At 41.6% G+C, this 20706-nt stretch overlaps 1 protein-coding gene across 1 annotated transcript in view; it reads right to left on the reverse strand.

The window, feature by feature from the left end:
- Positions 1–339: 339 nt before the first annotated feature.
- LOC135470642 (SCO-spondin-like) overlaps positions 340–20706 on the reverse strand; it is a 35311-nt gene continuing 14944 nt past the window's right edge. Inside the window, exons 16-30 of the mRNA XM_064749677.1 lie at positions 20437–20601; positions 19227–19391; positions 18265–18429; positions 14731–14895; positions 13688–13852; positions 11993–12157; positions 10946–11209; positions 9980–10216; positions 8998–9162; positions 8405–8569; positions 7856–8020; positions 6680–6856; positions 4940–5083; positions 3479–3913; positions 340–1982 (exon numbers count right to left, since the gene is read on the reverse strand). Coding sequence (XP_064605747.1) covers positions 1912–1982; positions 3479–3913; positions 4940–5083; positions 6680–6856; positions 7856–8020; positions 8405–8569; positions 8998–9162; positions 9980–10216; positions 10946–11209; positions 11993–12157; positions 13688–13852; positions 14731–14895; positions 18265–18429; positions 19227–19391; positions 20437–20601 — 2813 coding nt within the window. The 3' untranslated portion in view covers positions 340–1911. The remainder of the gene's footprint in view (positions 1983–3478; positions 3914–4939; positions 5084–6679; positions 6857–7855; positions 8021–8404; positions 8570–8997; positions 9163–9979; positions 10217–10945; positions 11210–11992; positions 12158–13687; positions 13853–14730; positions 14896–18264; positions 18430–19226; positions 19392–20436; positions 20602–20706) is intronic.

Consider the following 20706-nt stretch of genomic DNA (forward strand, 5'->3'; position numbering starts at 1 on the left):
ACAGAATTTAACTATTGCAGGAATCAACATCCCTAAAATGTACCATGATTTCATCCTTAAATATCTGGCTGCTTTTATGCAGTAATACTCCTGTGTCATTTGAATCGTATTTAAATCCGCTTTGATTGGCGGATTAACTCGTAAATAGACACAAATTAATTTTTTGTTCTTTCAAGTAACTGGAAGTAAAAATACAACTCGTTTTTCTTTTATTTTTCCGATATTTGCTCTCATCAGTCAATCTATAGAGACACGAAGGCAAATGATAGCTCTGCATGACAAAGAAAACAAGTACAAAGATACATTTCAAACTTGCACAGTAATTATTTTATTGGATTATACCACGTGACTGACAAATAGATAATGATCTAATACAATGGCTTTAACAGTGAAGATAGAGCCAGACAAAATTTAACACTACATGAAATTCCTGTATTAAGTACTATATTTACAAAGAGCCGTCTCAAAGACTTTGTTCAGGCATGGTGCTGGAAATACAACGAACTAAGCAGCAGGTCGGGCAACTGGATACAGAGAGATTGGGGGAACATAGGTGCAGCCTGTAACCCATTCAAAGATGTTGCACCTTGCAGACGTGTCTTTCACAGGTTTCAGGCTGCAGCCATTTAAAGAGTATACGTGCTCACTGACACTATATAGGGCCTCACAGACACTATATAGGCCCAAGTAGGGGGAAGCAACCTACAAAATAAAGAAAACAGGTGCGATAGACTCTGTTCAGAGTTAAAAAAAGAGAGGATTATATCGCCTGGGACGTGATAGTGATTAGATATGCGTGCTCCACTTATGCTCTGTATGACCGTGCTTGGGAGGTCCGTGATACGAGGGAGATAGAATTAAAGGCTGCTAGGGTTGAGAGATGTATGTTTGAAGGACCTGTATAATGCGTCGTGACGTACTAACATTGCAATCAAAGTAACGACATCTACACATAAGGAAACGTACGGTAGGGGAAACGTGGTTTCAGAGTGACGAGAAGAGTAAGAGTTTGAAGGAAAGATGTGAAAAGCAAAACAAAAGCGTAGTGATTCATTCGAACATAATTTACTTTGTTATTTAGTGATCAGCAGTGTTCCTTTAAATTAACACTTTGATATTAACAGGACTTTTAAGAACAACAGAATCTGCCTTTTGGAGACATCGCAATACAGGTAGTTGTCTCGAGCTTTAAACGGGTATCCCTGGTTACGGCGGTGACGTCACAGCACTGTTGACGTTGTTCCCCCAACACAAGAGGGGACCAATAGTGATGATTCCAGACTCGTTGCCAGGTTCACCTGTGGAGAGGATAATATACCATTCCACGAATATCAGGTACCTGACTGCTGACAGACAAGACCACCGCTGGTGACGAAGCTAGAAGGCCACATTACGGTGATAGCTAGGCTCTAAACTACTCACAGTAAATATAGTGCGCGTCACAAAACGCATGATCAGAGACAACTTCCTGAATTGGTGTTCAACTTTCCAACTGATATGTGCGTAGTTGGGTACAGGCAAGCAAATAAGCAGCGCCATCTTTAAGGTTCTTCTCCGGAGCATCTCAAATCGCCGATGGTGACAATGCCAAGTTCGATATTTTCCATCCCTGTACACAGTGTAAGAAAGCAGGTGAGAACACACACACTTATATATGTATATATATATATTACAACTTACGTAAAACTTGCTTCACTACTACTAATGTGAACTGGTGCTGCACATACAACGGTCATTGACATAATCAACACAGATCACGGTGGTCACATGGCACGTTGTCTTACAATAGACCAATCATCAAACAGGATAGAAATAAAACACAAGTATAACAACTGATTGGTGATTGGTCTACTGTAAATGGGAGATAATTTGTGATACGTCTTGATTATTCCGCTCTTCGGACGAGCTGGATCATTGGAGGATCAACTCCCGGAAACATTGCAATGGCCCAATCACAACGGAGCCGGCTTCGTCAAGGTTACCTTAAAACATAGTAGTATTATAATAAACATTATGCACAAGTAACTATGTCCAAACAGTTTTTGTTTGCAGACTTTTTACGATTTATTTCAGATTTTTGAAACTGTATTTTGCAGCATGAAAGGTGATTCTTGGAGGAAAATACCTGAATACAGATATATGTTAGAAAAACTGCCTATTTCTTTTACAACCTCTGGAATTCTTATATGATCAGCCGTAAGATTGGGATGTGAAATGTATGAACATTTGAAATTGGATTCTAAACTGTTCCTGAAAGGATAGGGGAGACTATTGAATTTTATGTCTCACAGATATATAACCTTGCACAATCGTAATTTTTATGAACTTCGCCTACAAATCTTTGCAGATGCACAGAGGCGAATGCTAAACGGCAAAAGTGTAAAGCAAACATGAACAATTCGACGAAGGCAATGCAAGGTTGCAACACTGATATTTAAAAAGAAACTAGCAACGATTATGAAAATATCGCACTGACAGTTAGGGCATTTCCATTATGTCCATTGTTACAATGACGATCTGAAATATGTTGGTGATGATAAAGATACTATTAGGGTAGTGTTTTTCAAGATGTTCCTGGGGATGATGGTGAAGAGTGTTAGAGCAGTATTTCCAGGATGATCGTGATGTTGATGCCGATACTGTTAGGTCAGTGTTTCCAAGATGTTCCTGGTGATGATGGTGAAGAGTGTTAGAGCAGTATTTCCAGGATGACCGTGATGTTGATGCCGATACTGTTAGGTCAGTGTTTCCAAGATGTTCCTGGTGATGATGGTGAAGAGTGTTAGAGCAGTATTTCCAGGATGATCGTGATGTTGATGCCGATACTGTTGGGTAAGTGTTTCCAAGATGTTCGTGATGGCAATAAATATTTGGTACTTTATATGATAAAGATGAAGGTACTCTATGGATAGTGTATGTAATACCATAAATGACGCACAGCATGCAGAGTAAATGCAGGGCAGCGACGGCAGTGTGATAGTTGGTAAATGGTCAAACGTAACCGGTGAAATACGGCCTCTTGTCAGTTTACCTCAGTTAAGGCCTTATCCTAACTGTGCATGTAAATGCATACAAGATGTTCGTCATGATGGAGATAATCTTAGGGCAATGTTTCTTAGATGTTCGTAATGTTGATGACGATCCTGTTTGGGTAGTGATTCCAAGATGTTTATGATGATATTAATAATAATAATAATAGTAATAATAATAATAATAATAATAATAAAAATAATAAAAGCACAGTCGGGACGGTATTGCCAAGATATTCGTTATGTTTATGAAGGTATTGTTACCGCGGTATTTCCAACATGTTTGTAATGTTGATAAAGATAATGTTTGGACAGTAATGATAACGAAGATACTGTAAAGGCTGTGTTTCCAAGATGTTCAATGACGGTAATGAAGACTTTTTAAAAAATTCTAGCACGCAGTAGATGGGGTGACAATAAAGGGAAAAGTGTGGACAACAAGAACTTACCAGTATCTCCAGCAGCGAAGGAGGTGACGGGCAGATCGTTCTTAACATTGATATATCCAGCATCCTCTCTCCACACTGCGTCGTTGGAGTCACAATTACATGTCGCTTTGGGGTCTGCACATGTTTTAGTCACACCGCAGTCACAGGAGCCGCTGTCCGGCGGTGCCCCGCCCCAGTAATCAGCCGCTCCGCCTGTGCGGTTCCGCCAGAAAGTAGTCAGGATGTAATCCTTGGTCTGGTCGTCTAGCTGCGAACCTCTGCGGTTGTGCATGAGGGCCGCTTTGCACTTCCAGCTGACGAACTGACGACAGGAGGCTGAGAGGTCGACTAATGCGAGTACCTGCTCCCAAGTGGCGTTGTACACCAGCTCTCCAGTGTCGTACTCTCCGGCACCCTCGTACCCGTTCACCTCAATCTCTTCTTCTTGGTCATGCCCTAAGACAAGAGCACAAGATGGACTGGATTCTTGAGTTCACTGACAAGATTACTCTCTTATTACATACAAAGAAACGACCGAAACAGTTTGATGTACCGGTAACTCTTAGAATACTTCCGTTTGGGGTCAATCATTCATTTCGACTTCCTTGATGTCTTATGTCTACCCTGCAGGCATATGTATGGGTGTGGTTTCAAATTGAGACGGCTTCTGAGGGTGGATTTCAACAGACACTTGACATAAGCCAGGAGAACATCATGACTGGCTAAGTCCATATACATGCTGATAGTACTGAATAATTTATTATGGAAAGACATTAAAATTACAACTCAATTAATTGTTAAAGATTATGGGAACCCATTTGACTGAGCTTTTGTACCATCTAAGTTCTGTAAATCGGCTAGGGGTCATTTAACCGACTAGGACATTTCACAAAAGTAAAACTGTCTAAAACTTAGCCGGCTTACCAAAGCCCGCCATAACACCGCTCTGCAGCAATCTGATTGGTAGAGTCCATGATGATACCTGTTAAATTGGCTATATAATATAGTATTTATTAGTATATAATAAATATACTACATTACTATGTATAAATAATACAAACGGACAATAAATCTCTTCTACATTTTTCGTTTTTAACGACATCTGCAAGCAATAAATTTCACAACACAGGGTTGAAGTGAAAATTCAACAACGGATGTGTTTTGGCGCTTTGTCAAAAGGCCTTCATTTACTGATAGGACCATATTTATTTCCTTTTTTTTTCTCCAATCAGTAAATTAAAGTGGGGCGTCTAACACTTCCTACGCCGAATTTATTTTCTCCTGGCCGCCCAAGGGTTTTGGGCTATCTGTCAAATCTAGGACAAAAGCTTTAGCTGATAGCCAAATATTTTCTTTGTGAAACGAGTTAACCGTCTGAGCTTAGACTTTTTGTGAAATGGGCCCCGGTAGTCTTGATTTAGCACTTGATAGCGAAGCTCACCTGTTGACTATGCACCTGTAATTGAACAAATGTGATCTTACCTATGATGGTGACGCCAACCCCACCCTGAGCCTCCATGTCACAGAACACTCGGACAGGGGTCTCCCCGGAAGGCCCATCTGGATCAATATCCGCCTCCGCACTCTCTGTCAAGCCTAGGGTTCGCAGGCCGGAACAACTGCGGGCTAAACGCATGCAATATGGATTGTCATTAACTCGAATGCTTAGTATTTATATATTTATTTATTTATTTGATTGATGTTTTACGTCGTATTCAAGAATATTTCACTTATATACAACGGTAGCCAGCATTATGATGGGAGGAAACCCACGACCATCCATGGGTTGCTGGCAGACCTTCAGACGTACGGCAAATGCTTAGTATAAATGGCAACTATTCAATTGTGTTGCTTCGTAGGTCTTAATTACGAGTGCCGTCCGAACTGAAAATAATTCCCCACTGCCACCTTGCGTCTCCCTAACCTGTAGAGTATTCATTCCACAGCTAAGAAAAGTATACATGTGAAATCAACATTTGTGACGTCGCCGTTGCTAGTTTGCATTCAAAATGTGCAATTTTCGGGTACTGGACAATACATATCCTAAATTCCAACGTAAACCACGTGAAAAGTGTGAAGTCAATCGGATGAATGGGTGTAGAGTAAGCCGAATGACACACATACATAGAGGTTACCTCCCTTATCGTCAGGTAACTTTATATAGCATATAATTATACACCTTCTACGTTGACATTAGTAACGTGACGTTATGGTGACGTCATCCAATGATACCGCGAATTTTAACTAAATTTAACTAAATTTTGCTCTGTGGTTAACGTCGTACTTTACAATTTTTTCAGTCATATAACGACGAGAAATCATCACACTCAATCAGGTGTGTGTACATATAGCCTACCGTGTCTTTTTGTGGCAGAGCGAGTCCATGCCGCCAAAGTGCTGCGCCACTGAAGTATCATGCCGAACAATCCCACTTGTCCTGTTTTCTTGCTCTAACCACCGAGTGCTGAGCGACAAGCTAGGCAGCAGCAAGTACCATTTTCAAAGTCTTTAATATGACCCAATTCGGGTGTGATCACATGTCTTCCGACTTCATGTCGGACGCGCTAACCACTAGGTCACCGAAGCGGTCGGCAAAAGGATAACTCGTCCACATCAGTCGGTATTCATCCAATTACTGATAATCGTTTCATAGCCTATAACTGTTTAATGGACTGGTCGAACTGTTGAGAAGGTCAAATTTCTGACAATTTCGTTTAGATAGTATGATAACCAGAATAGCTATTAATTTACTTCACGCCGGACAATCGATGATCCGTATTACACCACATCAAGCCCTAGTTAGCAGGTTTAAGCGTTTAGACACCTGAATTTAATGAGACACCTTTATCTAGTGCAACTGTCATTCGGGCTCTCGCGTGATTGATCATTGTACTGTGGTAAAGCATTACTACGTTACCAGTTTGCACGATAGGAATGAGTAAAAGATTATAGCTTCCGGCCCGTATTACTTTAAGCGACACAATTTCCTCTGTAGACAAAGGCCACAACCCAGCAAGAGAACGAAAATAAATGCAATATCAAGATTAAAATTTCAAACATCAACCATATAAAAACAAGAATCAAAATATATCATGAATACATTTCACCTCAACGACATGATGATTTACCTTTCAGTAATGATTCAGAAGACTGGTGTAGACAGGCAACTATAGCGGCATAATAAGCGTACATGTATTTACTTCATAGGCGATAAAACATTACCATATGGCTGACAGGGGAAAATGTGACATTCCTCATCTTCTTCTGGATCACCGGCGCACGGTGCCGTCAGGTCTCCGTGTGACGTCATGTCACACTGGCGGGATCGCCTTCGGATACCTCCGCCGCACGTGACAGAGCATGACGACCAATCAGACCACGGTTCCCAGTCACCCGGTACTTGAAAGGTAAAAAAACGAATTTCAGAAACATAGTGGTGTCATATGAAAACAGAGCAAATAAATGATATTGAAACATGTCAAAGTTTTCGGAAAAATCTTCTTAAATATTCCAACATAATATTCACATATTCTTCAAAAATGAGATGGCTTAGAGGCCCCTGTCGAATATGCTGTTGAAGGATACAGGTTTCCTCTTTTATGCGTTTTCAGCAGATTGAATAAAGATTTGAAAAAGATGAATTTACAGCAAAGCAATAAATAGCATATGAATCAAAAATATATGTTACTTAAAATGACAAATGTACAAAGATGAAGATGGTAGGGAGGTAGGGTGCAGAGAGCTAGGGATAGGAGTCATTGTGCCAATAGCAAGGGACAAGTAATGACAAGGGAACAGTGAAAATCATCTGACGAATTTACAAGCACGTTCAAGAAGATACATTTTTGATGACAACATTTCTAATACAAGCTAAAGTTAGCTTTAGGATGACTAGCTTCTCAAGCCAGGTGTTGGGTTTCCTTTTGACTTTTCTTAGATTACGATTTGAGATTACAATGAAAATGACACATTGGTGTAACCGATGGTCAAGTCAGCCTCCATTCAAAATGTGTTGCTAGTGAGCTTTGCACTACCTAAAAAGAAACCAAGGCTTTGAAAGCCAATTTGTGAAGTCTTAATTGACGAAATTACATAGGGATATCAGCTTCGCTAAACAATTACGGAATAAGTTCACGTAGGTGTCGAAATACGCCCACCATCAAAATTTAATATTCAGATGAAGCACTGTTGAGTTAAATTACTTGAGAAAAACGATGCCAAAAACGTCATTGTAAGCAAGTTTTCCTGATTGATAAATGCGACTCAAGAGCTTAATTAGGGACCAAGGTAAATACGAGTTAAGCTTTATGTTAGCTTGTTACTTAACACTAATCAATTATAACGTAAATACACCAGTTTTAAGTATGAGGATATCGCTTTTTTGTTGGCGTTACTGACTAAGGCAGGGTGGTTGTTGACATTCCCTGTCCTCCTCGGCCAATCCTTGGCAGGGGTTACCCCCGTGGTATGGCCCGTCACACGTCCGCTCTCTTTGCTGTGTTCCCACCCCACAGGTTTCCGAGCATGGGCTCCACTTCCCCCACACGTTCCACCGCCCGTCCACTGAAACGATCAGCGAGCAGAACATGAATCACCAGGAAAAACCCTTAAGATCAATCATATGCAGGTTCGTACGATCCAAATTTGAAATTGTGACCCAGGTAGGTGATGTCCCCAAGCAAGTGGACTCTTATATGGAAACAATATGGCCATGGAAATGTCCGATTGACTGTCTCAAAGGAGGCAGTCTCATATTTTATCGAGCTGTTAACCGCTACAATCGCCAGTGCTATGGAACCGAGATGGCGGCTATCCAAGTACATGGAATGGGAATCTGGAACATTTTTCTAAAACTCATTTTCCAGGTTTCAGTAAACTTTTTTTCGATAAGTTTGACAATAAATCATTTAATCTCAGACTGTGGCCTCTTGCAACTGTGTCAACTACCTGGACAGTTCTCCGTGCCACAGTCTTCAATCTGGAATCGGTCGCCATTACATGGTTCGCCGCCATACTGTGGCAGGATGCAGTCTCTCCTCCGCGTCCGAGTCCCTCCTCCGCATGTGACTGAACACTCGCCCCAGTCACCCCATGGAGTGAACTCGCCATCAACTATAGCGACATAAACACACATTTACCAGCGAGTAGGCGAAAGGTACCTTCAACGGTTTGGTTACTTGATCTTGCAAGAATTTACGATATACTGGATGTCATGTATCCACCATGAATTAGAGACTAAAACGTTGTATTATAGATATATGAGAAACTCAAGGAAAAATTTCTTGTAGCGAAAATGCTCAAATGAACCTTTATGGTTCATACCTTAACTGTCCCTTCTATATATAATCATACATACTAAAGGATTACGTACACACTTGATTCGCTAATTTCAAACAATTTCAAACAAAGTAAAATACAACAGCTAACCTTGCTGTAGGCAAAAAATAAAGAAGAAAAAAGGAGAACGATCTTAATTTTCCAGATGAAACAAGATGTGATTCTCTTAAGACAGCATTTGCTTTGTAAATATCTGCACTTACCGGGACACGGGTTGGTACTACACTCCTCAACTTCCCAATCACTTCCCTCGCAATCTTTTCCGCCATGAGCTGTCCCGGTGCAGACACGTTCACGTTTACGTGTACCTCCACCACACGTGAGCGAACACGTGTTCCAAACCGACCAATCTTCCCATACACCGTCCACTAAAACATCCCAAATACATCATTGATAGAAATCAGCGATAAACACCACCATGACCGACAAATTCCCAAGGTTCCCAAGAATGTCAACACTCCATTGACGGAGGTGAGTGATGGACATCCCTGTGACTGGCAAACTGGCCATCATACACTTCCCAAGGTTCCCAAGTATATCATCACTCCCTTGATGGAGGTTAGTGATGCACACCTCTGTGACTGACAAACTGGCCGTCACACACTTCCCAAGGTTCCCATGTATATCATCACTCCCTTGATGGAGGTTAGTGATGGACATCTATGTGACTGACAAACTGGCCGTCACACACTTCCCAAGGTTCCCAAGTATATCATCACTCCCTTGATGGAGGTTAGTGATGGGCATCTATGTGCCTGACAAACTGGCCATTCACACACTTCCCAAGGTTCCCATGTATGTCATCCCTCCCTTGATGGAGGTTAGTGATGCACATCTATGTGACTGACAAACTGGCCAATACACACTTCCCAAGGTTCCCATGTATATCATCACTCCCTTGATGGAGATGAGTGATGCACATCTATGTGACTGGCAAACTGGCCGTCACACACTTCCCAAGGTTCCCATGTATATCATCACTCCCTTGATGGAGGTTAGTGATGCACACCTCTGTGACTGACAAACTGGCCATTCACACACTTCCCAAGGTTCCCATGTATATCATCACTCCCTTGATGGAGATGAGTGATGGACATCTATGTGACTGACAAACTGGCCATTCACACCTTTCCCAAGGTTCCCATGTATATCATCACTCCCTTGATGGAGGTTAGTGATGCACACCTCTGTGACTGACAAACTGGCCATTCACACACTTCCCAAGGTTCCCATGTATATCATCACTCCCTTGATGGAGGTTAGTGATGCACACCTCTGTGACTGACAAACTGGCCATCACACACTTCCCAAGGTTCCCATGTATATCATCACTCCCTTGATGGAGGTGAGTGATGCACACCTCTGTGACTGACAAACTGGCCATCACACACTTCCCAAGGTTCCCATGTATATCATCACTCCCTTGATGGAGGTTAGTGATGCACATCTATGTGACTGACAAACTGGCCATTCACACACTTCCCAAGGTTCCCAAGTATATCATCACTCCCTTGATGGAGGTTAGTGATGCACATCTATGTGACTGACAAACTGGCCATTCACACACTTCCCAAGGTTCCCATGTATATCATCACTCCCTTGATGGAGGTTAGTGATGCACACCTCTGTGACTGACAAACTGGCCATTCACACACTTCCCAAGGTTCCCATGTATATCATCACTCCCTTGATGGAGGTGAGTGATGCACACCTCTGTGACTGACAAACTGGCCATTCACACACTTCCCAAGGTTCCCATGTATATCATCACTCCCTTGATGGAGGTTAGTGATGCACACCTCTGTGACTGACAAACTGGCCATTCACACACTTCCCAAGGTTCCCAAGTATATCATCACTCCCTTGATGGAGGTGAGTGATGCACACCTCTGTGACTGACAAACTGGCCATTCACACACTTCCCAAGGTTCCCATGTATATCATCACTCCCTTGATGGAGGTGAGTGATGCACACCTCTGTGATTGACAAACTGGCCATTCACACACTTCCCAAGGTTTCCATGTATATCATCACTCCCTTGATGGAGGTGAGTGATGCACACCTCTGTGACTGACAAACTGGCCATTCACACACTTCCCAAGGTTCCCATGTATATCATCACTCCCTTGATGAAGGTTAGTGATGCACACCTCTGTGACTGACAAACTGGCCATTCACACACTTCCCAAGGTTCCCATGTATATCATCACTCCCTTGATGGAGGTGAGTGATGCACACCTCTGTGACTGGCAAACTGGCCGTCACACACTTCCCAAGGTTCCCATGTATATCATCACTCCCTTGATGGAGATGAGTGATGGACACCTCTGTGACTGGCAAACTGGCCGTCACACACTTCCCAAGGTTCCCATGTATATCATCATTCCCTTGATGGAGGTGAGTGATGGACACCCCTGTGACTGACAAACTGGCCATTCACACACTTCCCAAGGTTCCCATGTATATCATCATTCCCTTGATGGAGGTGAGTGATGGACTCCCCTGTGACTGACAAACTGGCCAATCACACACTTCCCAAGGTTCCCAAGTATATCATCACTCCCTTGATGGAGGTTAGTGATGCACACCTCTGTGACTGACAAACTGGCCATCACACACTTCCCAAGGTTCCCATGTATATCATCACTCCCTTGATGGAGGTTAGTGATGGACATCTATGTGACTGACAAACTGGCCATTCACACACTTCCCAAGGTTCCCAAGTATATCATCATTCCCTTGATGGAGGTGAGTGATGGACACCCCTGTGACTAGTAAACAGGCCGTCAGGCACCTCCCAAGGTTCCCAATTATATCAACACTCCCTTGATGGAGGTGAGTGATGCACATCTCTGTGACTGACAAACTGGCCACTGGCCAAACTGGCTTGATGGAGGTGAGTGATGGATTGGTTACCAAGTATAGCAATATAGGGAAAATTAGCATACCACAGGCAAAAAAATCAACAGGCGCAACACAAACTGATCTCTGTATATTTACACACCAAGAAGTAAAACCCTAGAAGAAAACAAATAGAACAGCATGAAAACGTACGTACGGACCAACGGGCCGAGAGACAAAATTGACAAAATTGCTATACCAAAATACGGTCTGCCTGAAGTTAATCGTATGACACACTTGAGTATAGCATCTAAATCCCCAAACACAGTTTGACGAATGTGTTCTCAGAACCGTACCAGGACAAGGCTGTGTGTTACACGTGTCTTCCTCTTCAGACTCCCCCACACAGTCCGTCCCACCAAACTGAGGAGGGGTACAATCCCTGGTCCGAGTTTTAATACCGCCCCCACACGTGACTGAACAGTCTCCCCATACAGACCAGTCCTGGAACATCCCGTCAACTGACCAGAGAAAACCAATGAAAATCAAAGTCACTTTTTTGAATTGTACATTAAAAACAGCTCAGCAATAGTTAAGGATTTCAATTATCGTTTGTGGTTTGCTTCAGAAGCATTTTAATTCACACTAATAAATTATGGGGGACATTTATCACATAAACATTAGTTGTGTATCCACACTTTAATTTTCAGCAAATGTGTGTAAAATCAAAAGTGTATTTGGGACCTACTATCTGAAGTATTAACGGAAGGCTGTCCAGGAGATATATATGTCATATATAGTAAAAGTAATAGTGTTTCATCATTTTTGGGGCCATCCATGTACAATCATTCTCTATATATTTTTAACTTTATTGTACAGCATGCTGTATGCTAGTCTATACAAGTTGTACAGATTGTATTGATATCTTTATAATATATTCCGCATAAGTAGTCTAATCCTAATGTTTGTACTGTTTTAAAACATCGACTATAAACAAAACTGTTTCATTTACATTACCAATATAAAATTTAATACTGCCTATGTTGAGGTTAAACATCGTGTTCATTGGTGTGGGTTATTTCCAGTAAATCAATTTTTGTCAAGCTCACACTGTACGCATGCCTTCTATATTACCACCACTTTGTTACAGATATTTACGTATGTTGTATCACCAAATCACATGACAATTTCTTGTACTGTAATCTGGTGATTCAACTGTTTTATGTATATGTATACCTTACTAAATCTCGAAATGTTCTCGTGTGGAGAACATTTGGGATTTCCCAGAATCTAACGACATGTACCAAATCGCAGTTGCTTCACTTTGATTGAAACATGAGGGATTTATGCATTCGGTAAAAGCGTTTTACTTTATACAGTTGGATTTTCCAAATATATTATTAATGGTTCAGTTTCAAACGGGCTTCTCTGAGAGCTGAATCGAAAAACCTATACTACAGACCTGGCCCCCCTTGGACATGGGCAAGAAACCTGCAGCATTACCTCATGGCATGTTTATCCACTGTGGAAGGTTACAGTGGATGCAGAACGGTGACATATACCGTCAAGTCGACATAATAGTGCTGGGAAACATAGTATAGGCGGGGGGGTGTACATTTACATATATACTGGAGACAAACCTTGCTTACAAACGGATTCAGAGTTTAGTGTAGATGGAGGTGACAAGGAGAGAAGCAGACAGACAGGAGTCAACAACTTTCAAATAACAACTCATGCAGTCAACAACTTTAAAATAACGACTCATGCAGAGACACAGTTTTGCTTTCTGTGCAGAGGGTGGGGGGGATGATTTTAAATACGTTGACAACTGCTGTAAATCCGGGACACACAAGCCTAAAGTCCTATAGGTGAAGGCGATCAGGGGAGAATCTGACAGATAAAAGTAAACAATTTGAAAATAACGACTAATGCAGAGTCACAGCTTTGCTTTCTAGGTAGGAGAGAGGGAAAGGTAATGTAAAATACGTTGGCGACTGCTGTAGCCAGGGTACAGAAGCCGTAAGTCCTGTAAATGACGCACAAATACTGACCAGGGCATGGGTTGGTACTACACTCCTCAACTTCCCAATCACTTCCCTCGCACTCTTTGCCACCATGAGCTGTCCCGGTGCAGACACGTTCACGTTTACGTGTACCTCCACCACACGTGAGCGAACACGTGTTCCAAACCGACCAGTCTTCCCATATACCGTCCACTGAAACATCCCAAATACATCATCATAACAGACTGCTTGTCAGGCTGACAGATTGACAGAGAAGCAAACAAATATACACACAGTGATATGAACATACAGACTTACAGCAAATGGACTGGCATACAGGTGGAAGCCAGACAGATACAAAGGCACACAGACATACAGACATATAAATGGAATCACAGGGACATTAACCACAGACAGACACAGTAAATCGGTTTCTATTTATTTATTTATTTGATTGGTGTTTTACGCCACACTCAAGAATAAGTCACTTATACGACGGCGGCCAGCATTATGGTGGGAGGGAACAGGACCCGCGAGAAACTCACGATCATCTACAGGTTGCTGACAGACCTTCTCACATACGGCCGGAGAGGAAGCTAGCACGAGCTCCTACTTTAATAACAATACCAAAGAGGGAACCGGGCAGAGCCCAGGGGAAACCCTTGACCATCCGCAGGTTGCTGGCAGACCTTCCCTCGTACGGCCGGAGAGGAAGCCAGCATGACATCTGTTTTTGGAGATTCCAGACAATAAGCAGTTAGGCGCAAATTTACGCCAAAGCAACACGATCTTATTCTGTTTCTTATTACAACATTTCTGCATGCAGAGGTAAAATGATTTTTTTCCGGAAATATCGGAATTACATTTTTCTTTTTCATTTGTATCAATAATTCAAGCATGACAATGAGTTTACTTTATGTTTTTATGTTTTATATAGTTGTGACAAGTAAAGCCCAACATCACAAAACTTCGTGCATAAGTTTTTCGTAACTTTTTTCGTCTTACGGCACTATAAAATAGACATCGTCTAGTTTATAGACGACATGATCCGACTTTGCACTGGCACTCACCCGGACAGATCAGTTACTTACCCGGGCAAGGGTGAGGATTACACGTACTCTCCTCTTCTGCACTGCCCTCACACTCTTTTCCGCCAAACTTTGGTTGGACACATTTCCTGGTCCTGATTTTCGTGCCACCACCACACGACACTGAGCAGTCTCCCCAAATGGACCACTCCTGGAATACTCCGTCAACTGAAGGGATGGGAAAACGTCAAGTAGTTAGAGCCAAACAATAGGATCTATGCAAGGGAAACTAGGCTGTTATGTGTACACTTTATAAGTACTTAGTGAAAAAGTAAAAAAGAACTATAGACTTGAAAAATACTTTATCCCTATAAAGTGACAGCAATGCGTGTGATTCGCTGTAATCGCCTTTTTGATTGATGTACATTTGTGTATCATATTTGCATGAGATATAATAATGAATGAATTAATTTCACCGGGGATGTACGCCGTACTCAAGAATATATAGTAATTAATATTAGCCTTCTTTATGTGCAGACGTAATATATGTGTCCCCTTGTTTGTACTTTTGAGCCATTTCGAAAGTTCGACTATAAGGTCGCAGCACGCATTTTGGTGAGAAAAAACCGGACAGAACCCGGAGGAAACCCATGGCTAACCGAAGGTTGCTGGCAGACCTGCCCACGTTCGGCCGGAGAGGAAGCCAGTATGAGCTGGGCTTGAACTCGTGGAGACCACATTGGTGAGAGACTCCTGGGTAGAAGGGTATATGTGTACATAATCTCGTATTAAACGGCAATTTGTACCATTACGAGCACGGCTCTACATCAATAAATATTTATACCGATTAAGAATTTAAGAACTCAGATTTAAAAGTCTATATCTAGACTCAGTCAATGGAAAAACATCTTTGTTCACAGTTGGAATATATAGGCTAAAACAGTGAAACATCACAATCAAAAGGCATATCCGATACAAACTGTTAAAGGCGGTTACATAAAAGGAAAGGTTGGAATAGACAGGTTAGTAATAGTCAAACAGTGTCTAAAATCTAAGGCGTCTAAATTGTGAATTATTGAATTTGTGATTTGGTTTCTGTTACATAACAACACGTGACACACAACACGATTCACAACCAATCTCATCCAAGCCTCTCTGCCACACCGCCGCAGTCTTGAAAAGGGTAACAGTTGAGCGTAACTATAATGGCGGCGTCTTCTTTGTTTAACGTTGCCACGACAGTCACGCGCCTGATTTAGCTGGGCGTCTGCTTTGAGAAGCGAGCCATGGATTAGTTGAACAAAAATCTTGAGTGATGATGTAGTGAGTGAGTGGAAACTCTCGCTTCGTTCTCCAGAGAGTCCATGTAACGGTTCTTGTGGCTCCTCTAAGCTGGAACTTCGGGGCGTATTGTTGTTTTGTAACCAACGCTAAAGTAATTTGTCGGAAATCTCAGCCCTTATTTGGGGAAATACCACCAGTCATACTATGAGTTTTCAAATGGCTTGTCTTAATGGCGGAGAGATACTGAAAGGCAAGACTGAGGCGCTATGACAATACTTTGTGAAATACATTTAGCAATAATGATATTTCCAGTAAGGTATATTTCTGTTGGTGTTGAAGGTTGGGAGAAATATGAAAAGCCAAATGGGAACACCACATGGATATCAAAGAAACTAGCACAGGAGAAATCCAAATGTTGGTCTAGCTGAAAAATAGAATAACACAAAATGTAATATGAGAGTCAGACGAGCAAAAGAAGAATGGTTATGGAACCGAGAAAATAAATAATTATAAATTCCAAACAGAAGGTAAAGACTCAGAGATTACATTCGATTCAGATACACAATGAAAGATCTTCTTACAGTACATCTTAAAATTCTGTTTTCATTACAATATCTTACAGCCTAGTTCATGAAAGATAACCTTAAAAAGTGGATGGCCTTTATATTTTAAATGTAAATTTTTATTTCTAAAACAGGTATCTCCCCAGAATCTATCATGCAGCTTCGATATCTGTTTGTCCTCATTTTACCCGAAACGACGTTATTTTACATTTGTCTCTTTGACAAAATTTGGACTATTTCCAGTATGGATTAGCAGTGCGGCTTGGATGCCCAGTTTGGGGCTAACCAAAGACCCACTAATTCAGTTCTGCTCTCACATCAGATTCATCTTAAATCGTATCCGCACCTTTTTGTTATCACAACGTTCTCTTCTCGCTTTAGCCGCTGAACCATACAGCTCTCTGGGAGAGAACAACGGGATAGCTTTTACCGAGCAATAGCGACTTGGTTCGAAGTTCAATTGACCATGGATCTCTTGTAATATATATACTCTATTTCTTTTAGAGAGTCGTGTTTATTCAGCTGTCTGTAAAATCAACCATTTTCGCTACAAAAATTTATCTGTAGCCAGTGACACGTAACATCCCAAGCACATGTTGAACGTCTACGGAAAATGCACTTACAATACTGTATCTACTTCAATATGTTAAACTACATGAGCTTAGTTTAGACACCAAGAACTCATTGCCTCGGGTGACGTCATAATTATTCAAAAGCAAGTTGCATGCTGGACAATGGGCGTGGAGAGTAATTTGTTTTACAATGGTTCCACCAACAAGCGGTTAGAACAAACTCCACGCAGTAACACAGCCTACACTATTATCTCTGCGAATAGAATGCATGGCTTTAATTTCCTAATATCCATCTCTAAATCCACACTGCCGTGAGACCATATACTACAAAAGATAAAATAAAATTCATTTATTAAGGTTATATCATACTAAAACGTGTAAACAAATTCAAATATGGCGGTGTCAGTAACAGGGTTTACAGTTGACAATAGCAGTTTACGTAACTGGTGTTCCCATTCATCAAAACATGTTTAACTCCGCCCAGTATCCACCATGCCACTGGTTTTTGAATAATTATGACGTCACCAGGGCAAACGGGTTCTTGTCGTCGAAACCGATCTTATGGACTTTAACATTATGAATTAGAAAAAGTATTCTAGTTTCATTTTCCTTGGAATAATATGGACGTTCATGGGCCGGGCTTGGGTTGTTACGTGTCGCTGGCTAAAGGTAATTTTGGTAGCGAGCATGACTGATTTTATAGACAGCTGAATATAGGCGACTCACTAAAAGAAATAGACTATAATACGTTGCCAGCCTGCCCGTAAATCAGGCAGAAGTTCTTTGGGGAATTGGCTTTGCCATTGATTACCTGGAACTTCCATTTTGGTTGACGGCTTGTATACGAATGTTTAGTTTGACTCCAATATTAACAATTTTGATCTGAAATGCTTTAGGTGGGACAGCTTCCACAGAGCCCCAAGTCAAATAATACAGCACAAGAACCTCCTAGGATAAAAGATACAAGGGAACGGCAGCAGGGGATGTGAAATGCGGCGCAATGTGTCGGGGATGAGTCGGGAACATGCGCAGGGCCAGACTGCATAAGAACGTTACAATGGCATGCACGGTAAGGCCAGAACAGTGCCGACAGTGTGACAAATGGTCACACCTAATCTGTGAAATCCAGCATGCTTAGTGTATCAGTAGAACTAACGCGCTCCACGGCCCTGTCTTACCTGGACACGGGTGGAGGTTACATCCCTGGTTCTCTGTCGTACTTCCATGACAGGGATTACCCCCGTACCTCTGCCCCTCACACACCCGACCCCTCTCCTGATTCCCGCCCCCACAGGTCACCGAACAGACGGACCAGGTAGACCAGGGGCTCCACACTCCGTTCACTACAAGCAGTATGTGTAATGGAGGTTGAATAACTTTGCTTAATTGATTTTCTGTTTCAGGTTACGCATAAACTTTTTTGTACACCATTTTAGGTAGGTACATTTGACATGGAATTATTTGCATGGGGCTCACCACCTACCTACCTTAACACTTATTTACTTATTTCACGACATACTCAAGAATATTTCAATTATACGACGGCGGTCAGCAATATGGTGGAAGGAAACCAGGCTGGCGAGAAACTCACGACCATCCACAAATTACTGACAGACCTTCTCACGTACGGTCGGAGAGGAAGCCAGCATGAGCTCCTACTTTAATAACAATACCAAGGACTTCGATAACACTAGCGGTACACTACCGATGTTTGTTACAAGAATTTATCACTCACATAACGGCTGTCAGGTTTTTATTGTTGCAATTGCAACAGTAAATGATGAAGAACGGTGATGCCCAAGTCCAGTAACGCGAGTCGATAATCATTTTAAAGTCGTTGCAGGCTCCCAAATAAAATGCATGCTACAAACTGCAGGAAGCGATTGAATGTATTTATATTTAGATTTAACTCGGAATTTTTCGCTTATAAGGTTAGGTAATATAAGGAAGATAAAATAACAGTGTATTATCCCAGCTGAATTGACAATATAGTTGCACTGGAGACCGGGGCTTAAATTATGTGCATTCATTTTAAAATGTTCATCCTTTGCATTTGTGTATACTCGCAGTGGCTGTGTCCCCCTACTCAGACAGGCAGCCGCAATTAGTTGTATTTATGTACAAAATAACAAATTCTTACCAGGGCAATGATGGGTGTTACACTCCTGTGTTTCTAAAGTCGGACCGGAACAGTTGGCTCCGCCATGTTTACTTGGGAAACATTCACGCATGCGTGTCCGAGAACCATTCCCACAAGACACTGTGCAATCTGACCAATCAGACCAAGGCAACCAAAAGCCGTCCACTACAAAACAAAGCGTGGGTTTAGAAAAAAGCATAAAGTTTTGAATACATTTTATGTAATATGGTCTACAAATATATTTGAGTCTGGTTAAAACCTTGAAATATCTTGAATTATATTGCGTCTGGAGATTTTATGAAGTCGAACCAAGTATTTTTCATTTCAAGATTAACTGGAAATCCTCATATGGACATTTTGGTCAGACGAGCACAGTTAGTTCACATATGTGTTGTTTTAAGTCTAGATATCAGCAGCAGTGCCGCGTAAATACAAAAGCTAGAGACACCAGTTCTTGTTAGGTGACAATCAACCATTCTGTAATATTTGTGCAAATGAAAAATAAGTTTGAGTTGCAATTTACAAACACCCATTAAACGTAAACTTTACAAACACCTGTTGACCGCACACTTTAGAAACATGTGTTAAACGAACGATTAACGAACACTTGTTACACATATACTTTGCAAGCTCATACTGAACGTACACGTTACTAACACGTTGAACATACACCTTACAAAAACGTGTTGAACATAAAAGGTGACCACATGCGTGAGGGAATGGGGGTTCCCATCGGATAGGGCTGGGCATAAGGTATGCCCCAATTGACGACTTATTTATGTTTTCGTACATTTTTTTACATCTTAAATCATGTGATTTTAGGCAATAACGCCTTTCTGCAATGTTTTCTCCACATGATACCATCGCGCACGCGGGACAGTATTGTGCTAATGACTATTTTCTACATCACACATCACAATCTCGAAACAACCCTGTTTTCCCTAAAAGTCCCAGATACTGATGCTTCGAATAAGAATCCGGTTTACAGTTTTATTTGAAACCATCAATAAGAACAGGTCTTGAATTCTTACGGTGTATAAAAACCAATTCCATGAACGGATTAAACCTGTAATAGACATACACTGTGCCTTTTCAAATGTAACTTGTTCCAGCCTTCCAGCTGTCGACATTGACTCGTCGTACAAACAAATACAATAGTAATATCTGTTTGTCCAAATCTAAGAATATGTGACACAACAGAAGCAATCACCTGGACACGGTTGTGTGTTACACTCCTGGGTTTCACTGAATGCTCCGGAACAGTTCGCTCCGCCATGTTTCCCAAGGTTACAATCACGCATGCGTAATTGAGAACCATTTCCGCACGATACAGTACACAATGACCAATCAGACCACGCCAACCAGAAACCGTCAGCTGAGACAAAAAGTTACAATGAATTCAGATCTGATACTGCTGATGTGGCAAAGAATGAAACGACGGCAAATTGATAGCGGCTAAATATAAACTGGGCAGTTCAAA

The sequence above is a fragment of the Liolophura sinensis genome, chromosome 7 (assembly GCF_032854445.1).
Source record: "Liolophura sinensis isolate JHLJ2023 chromosome 7, CUHK_Ljap_v2, whole genome shotgun sequence".
In the NCBI taxonomy this organism is placed as follows: domain Eukaryota; kingdom Metazoa; phylum Mollusca; class Polyplacophora; order Chitonida; family Chitonidae; genus Liolophura; species Liolophura sinensis.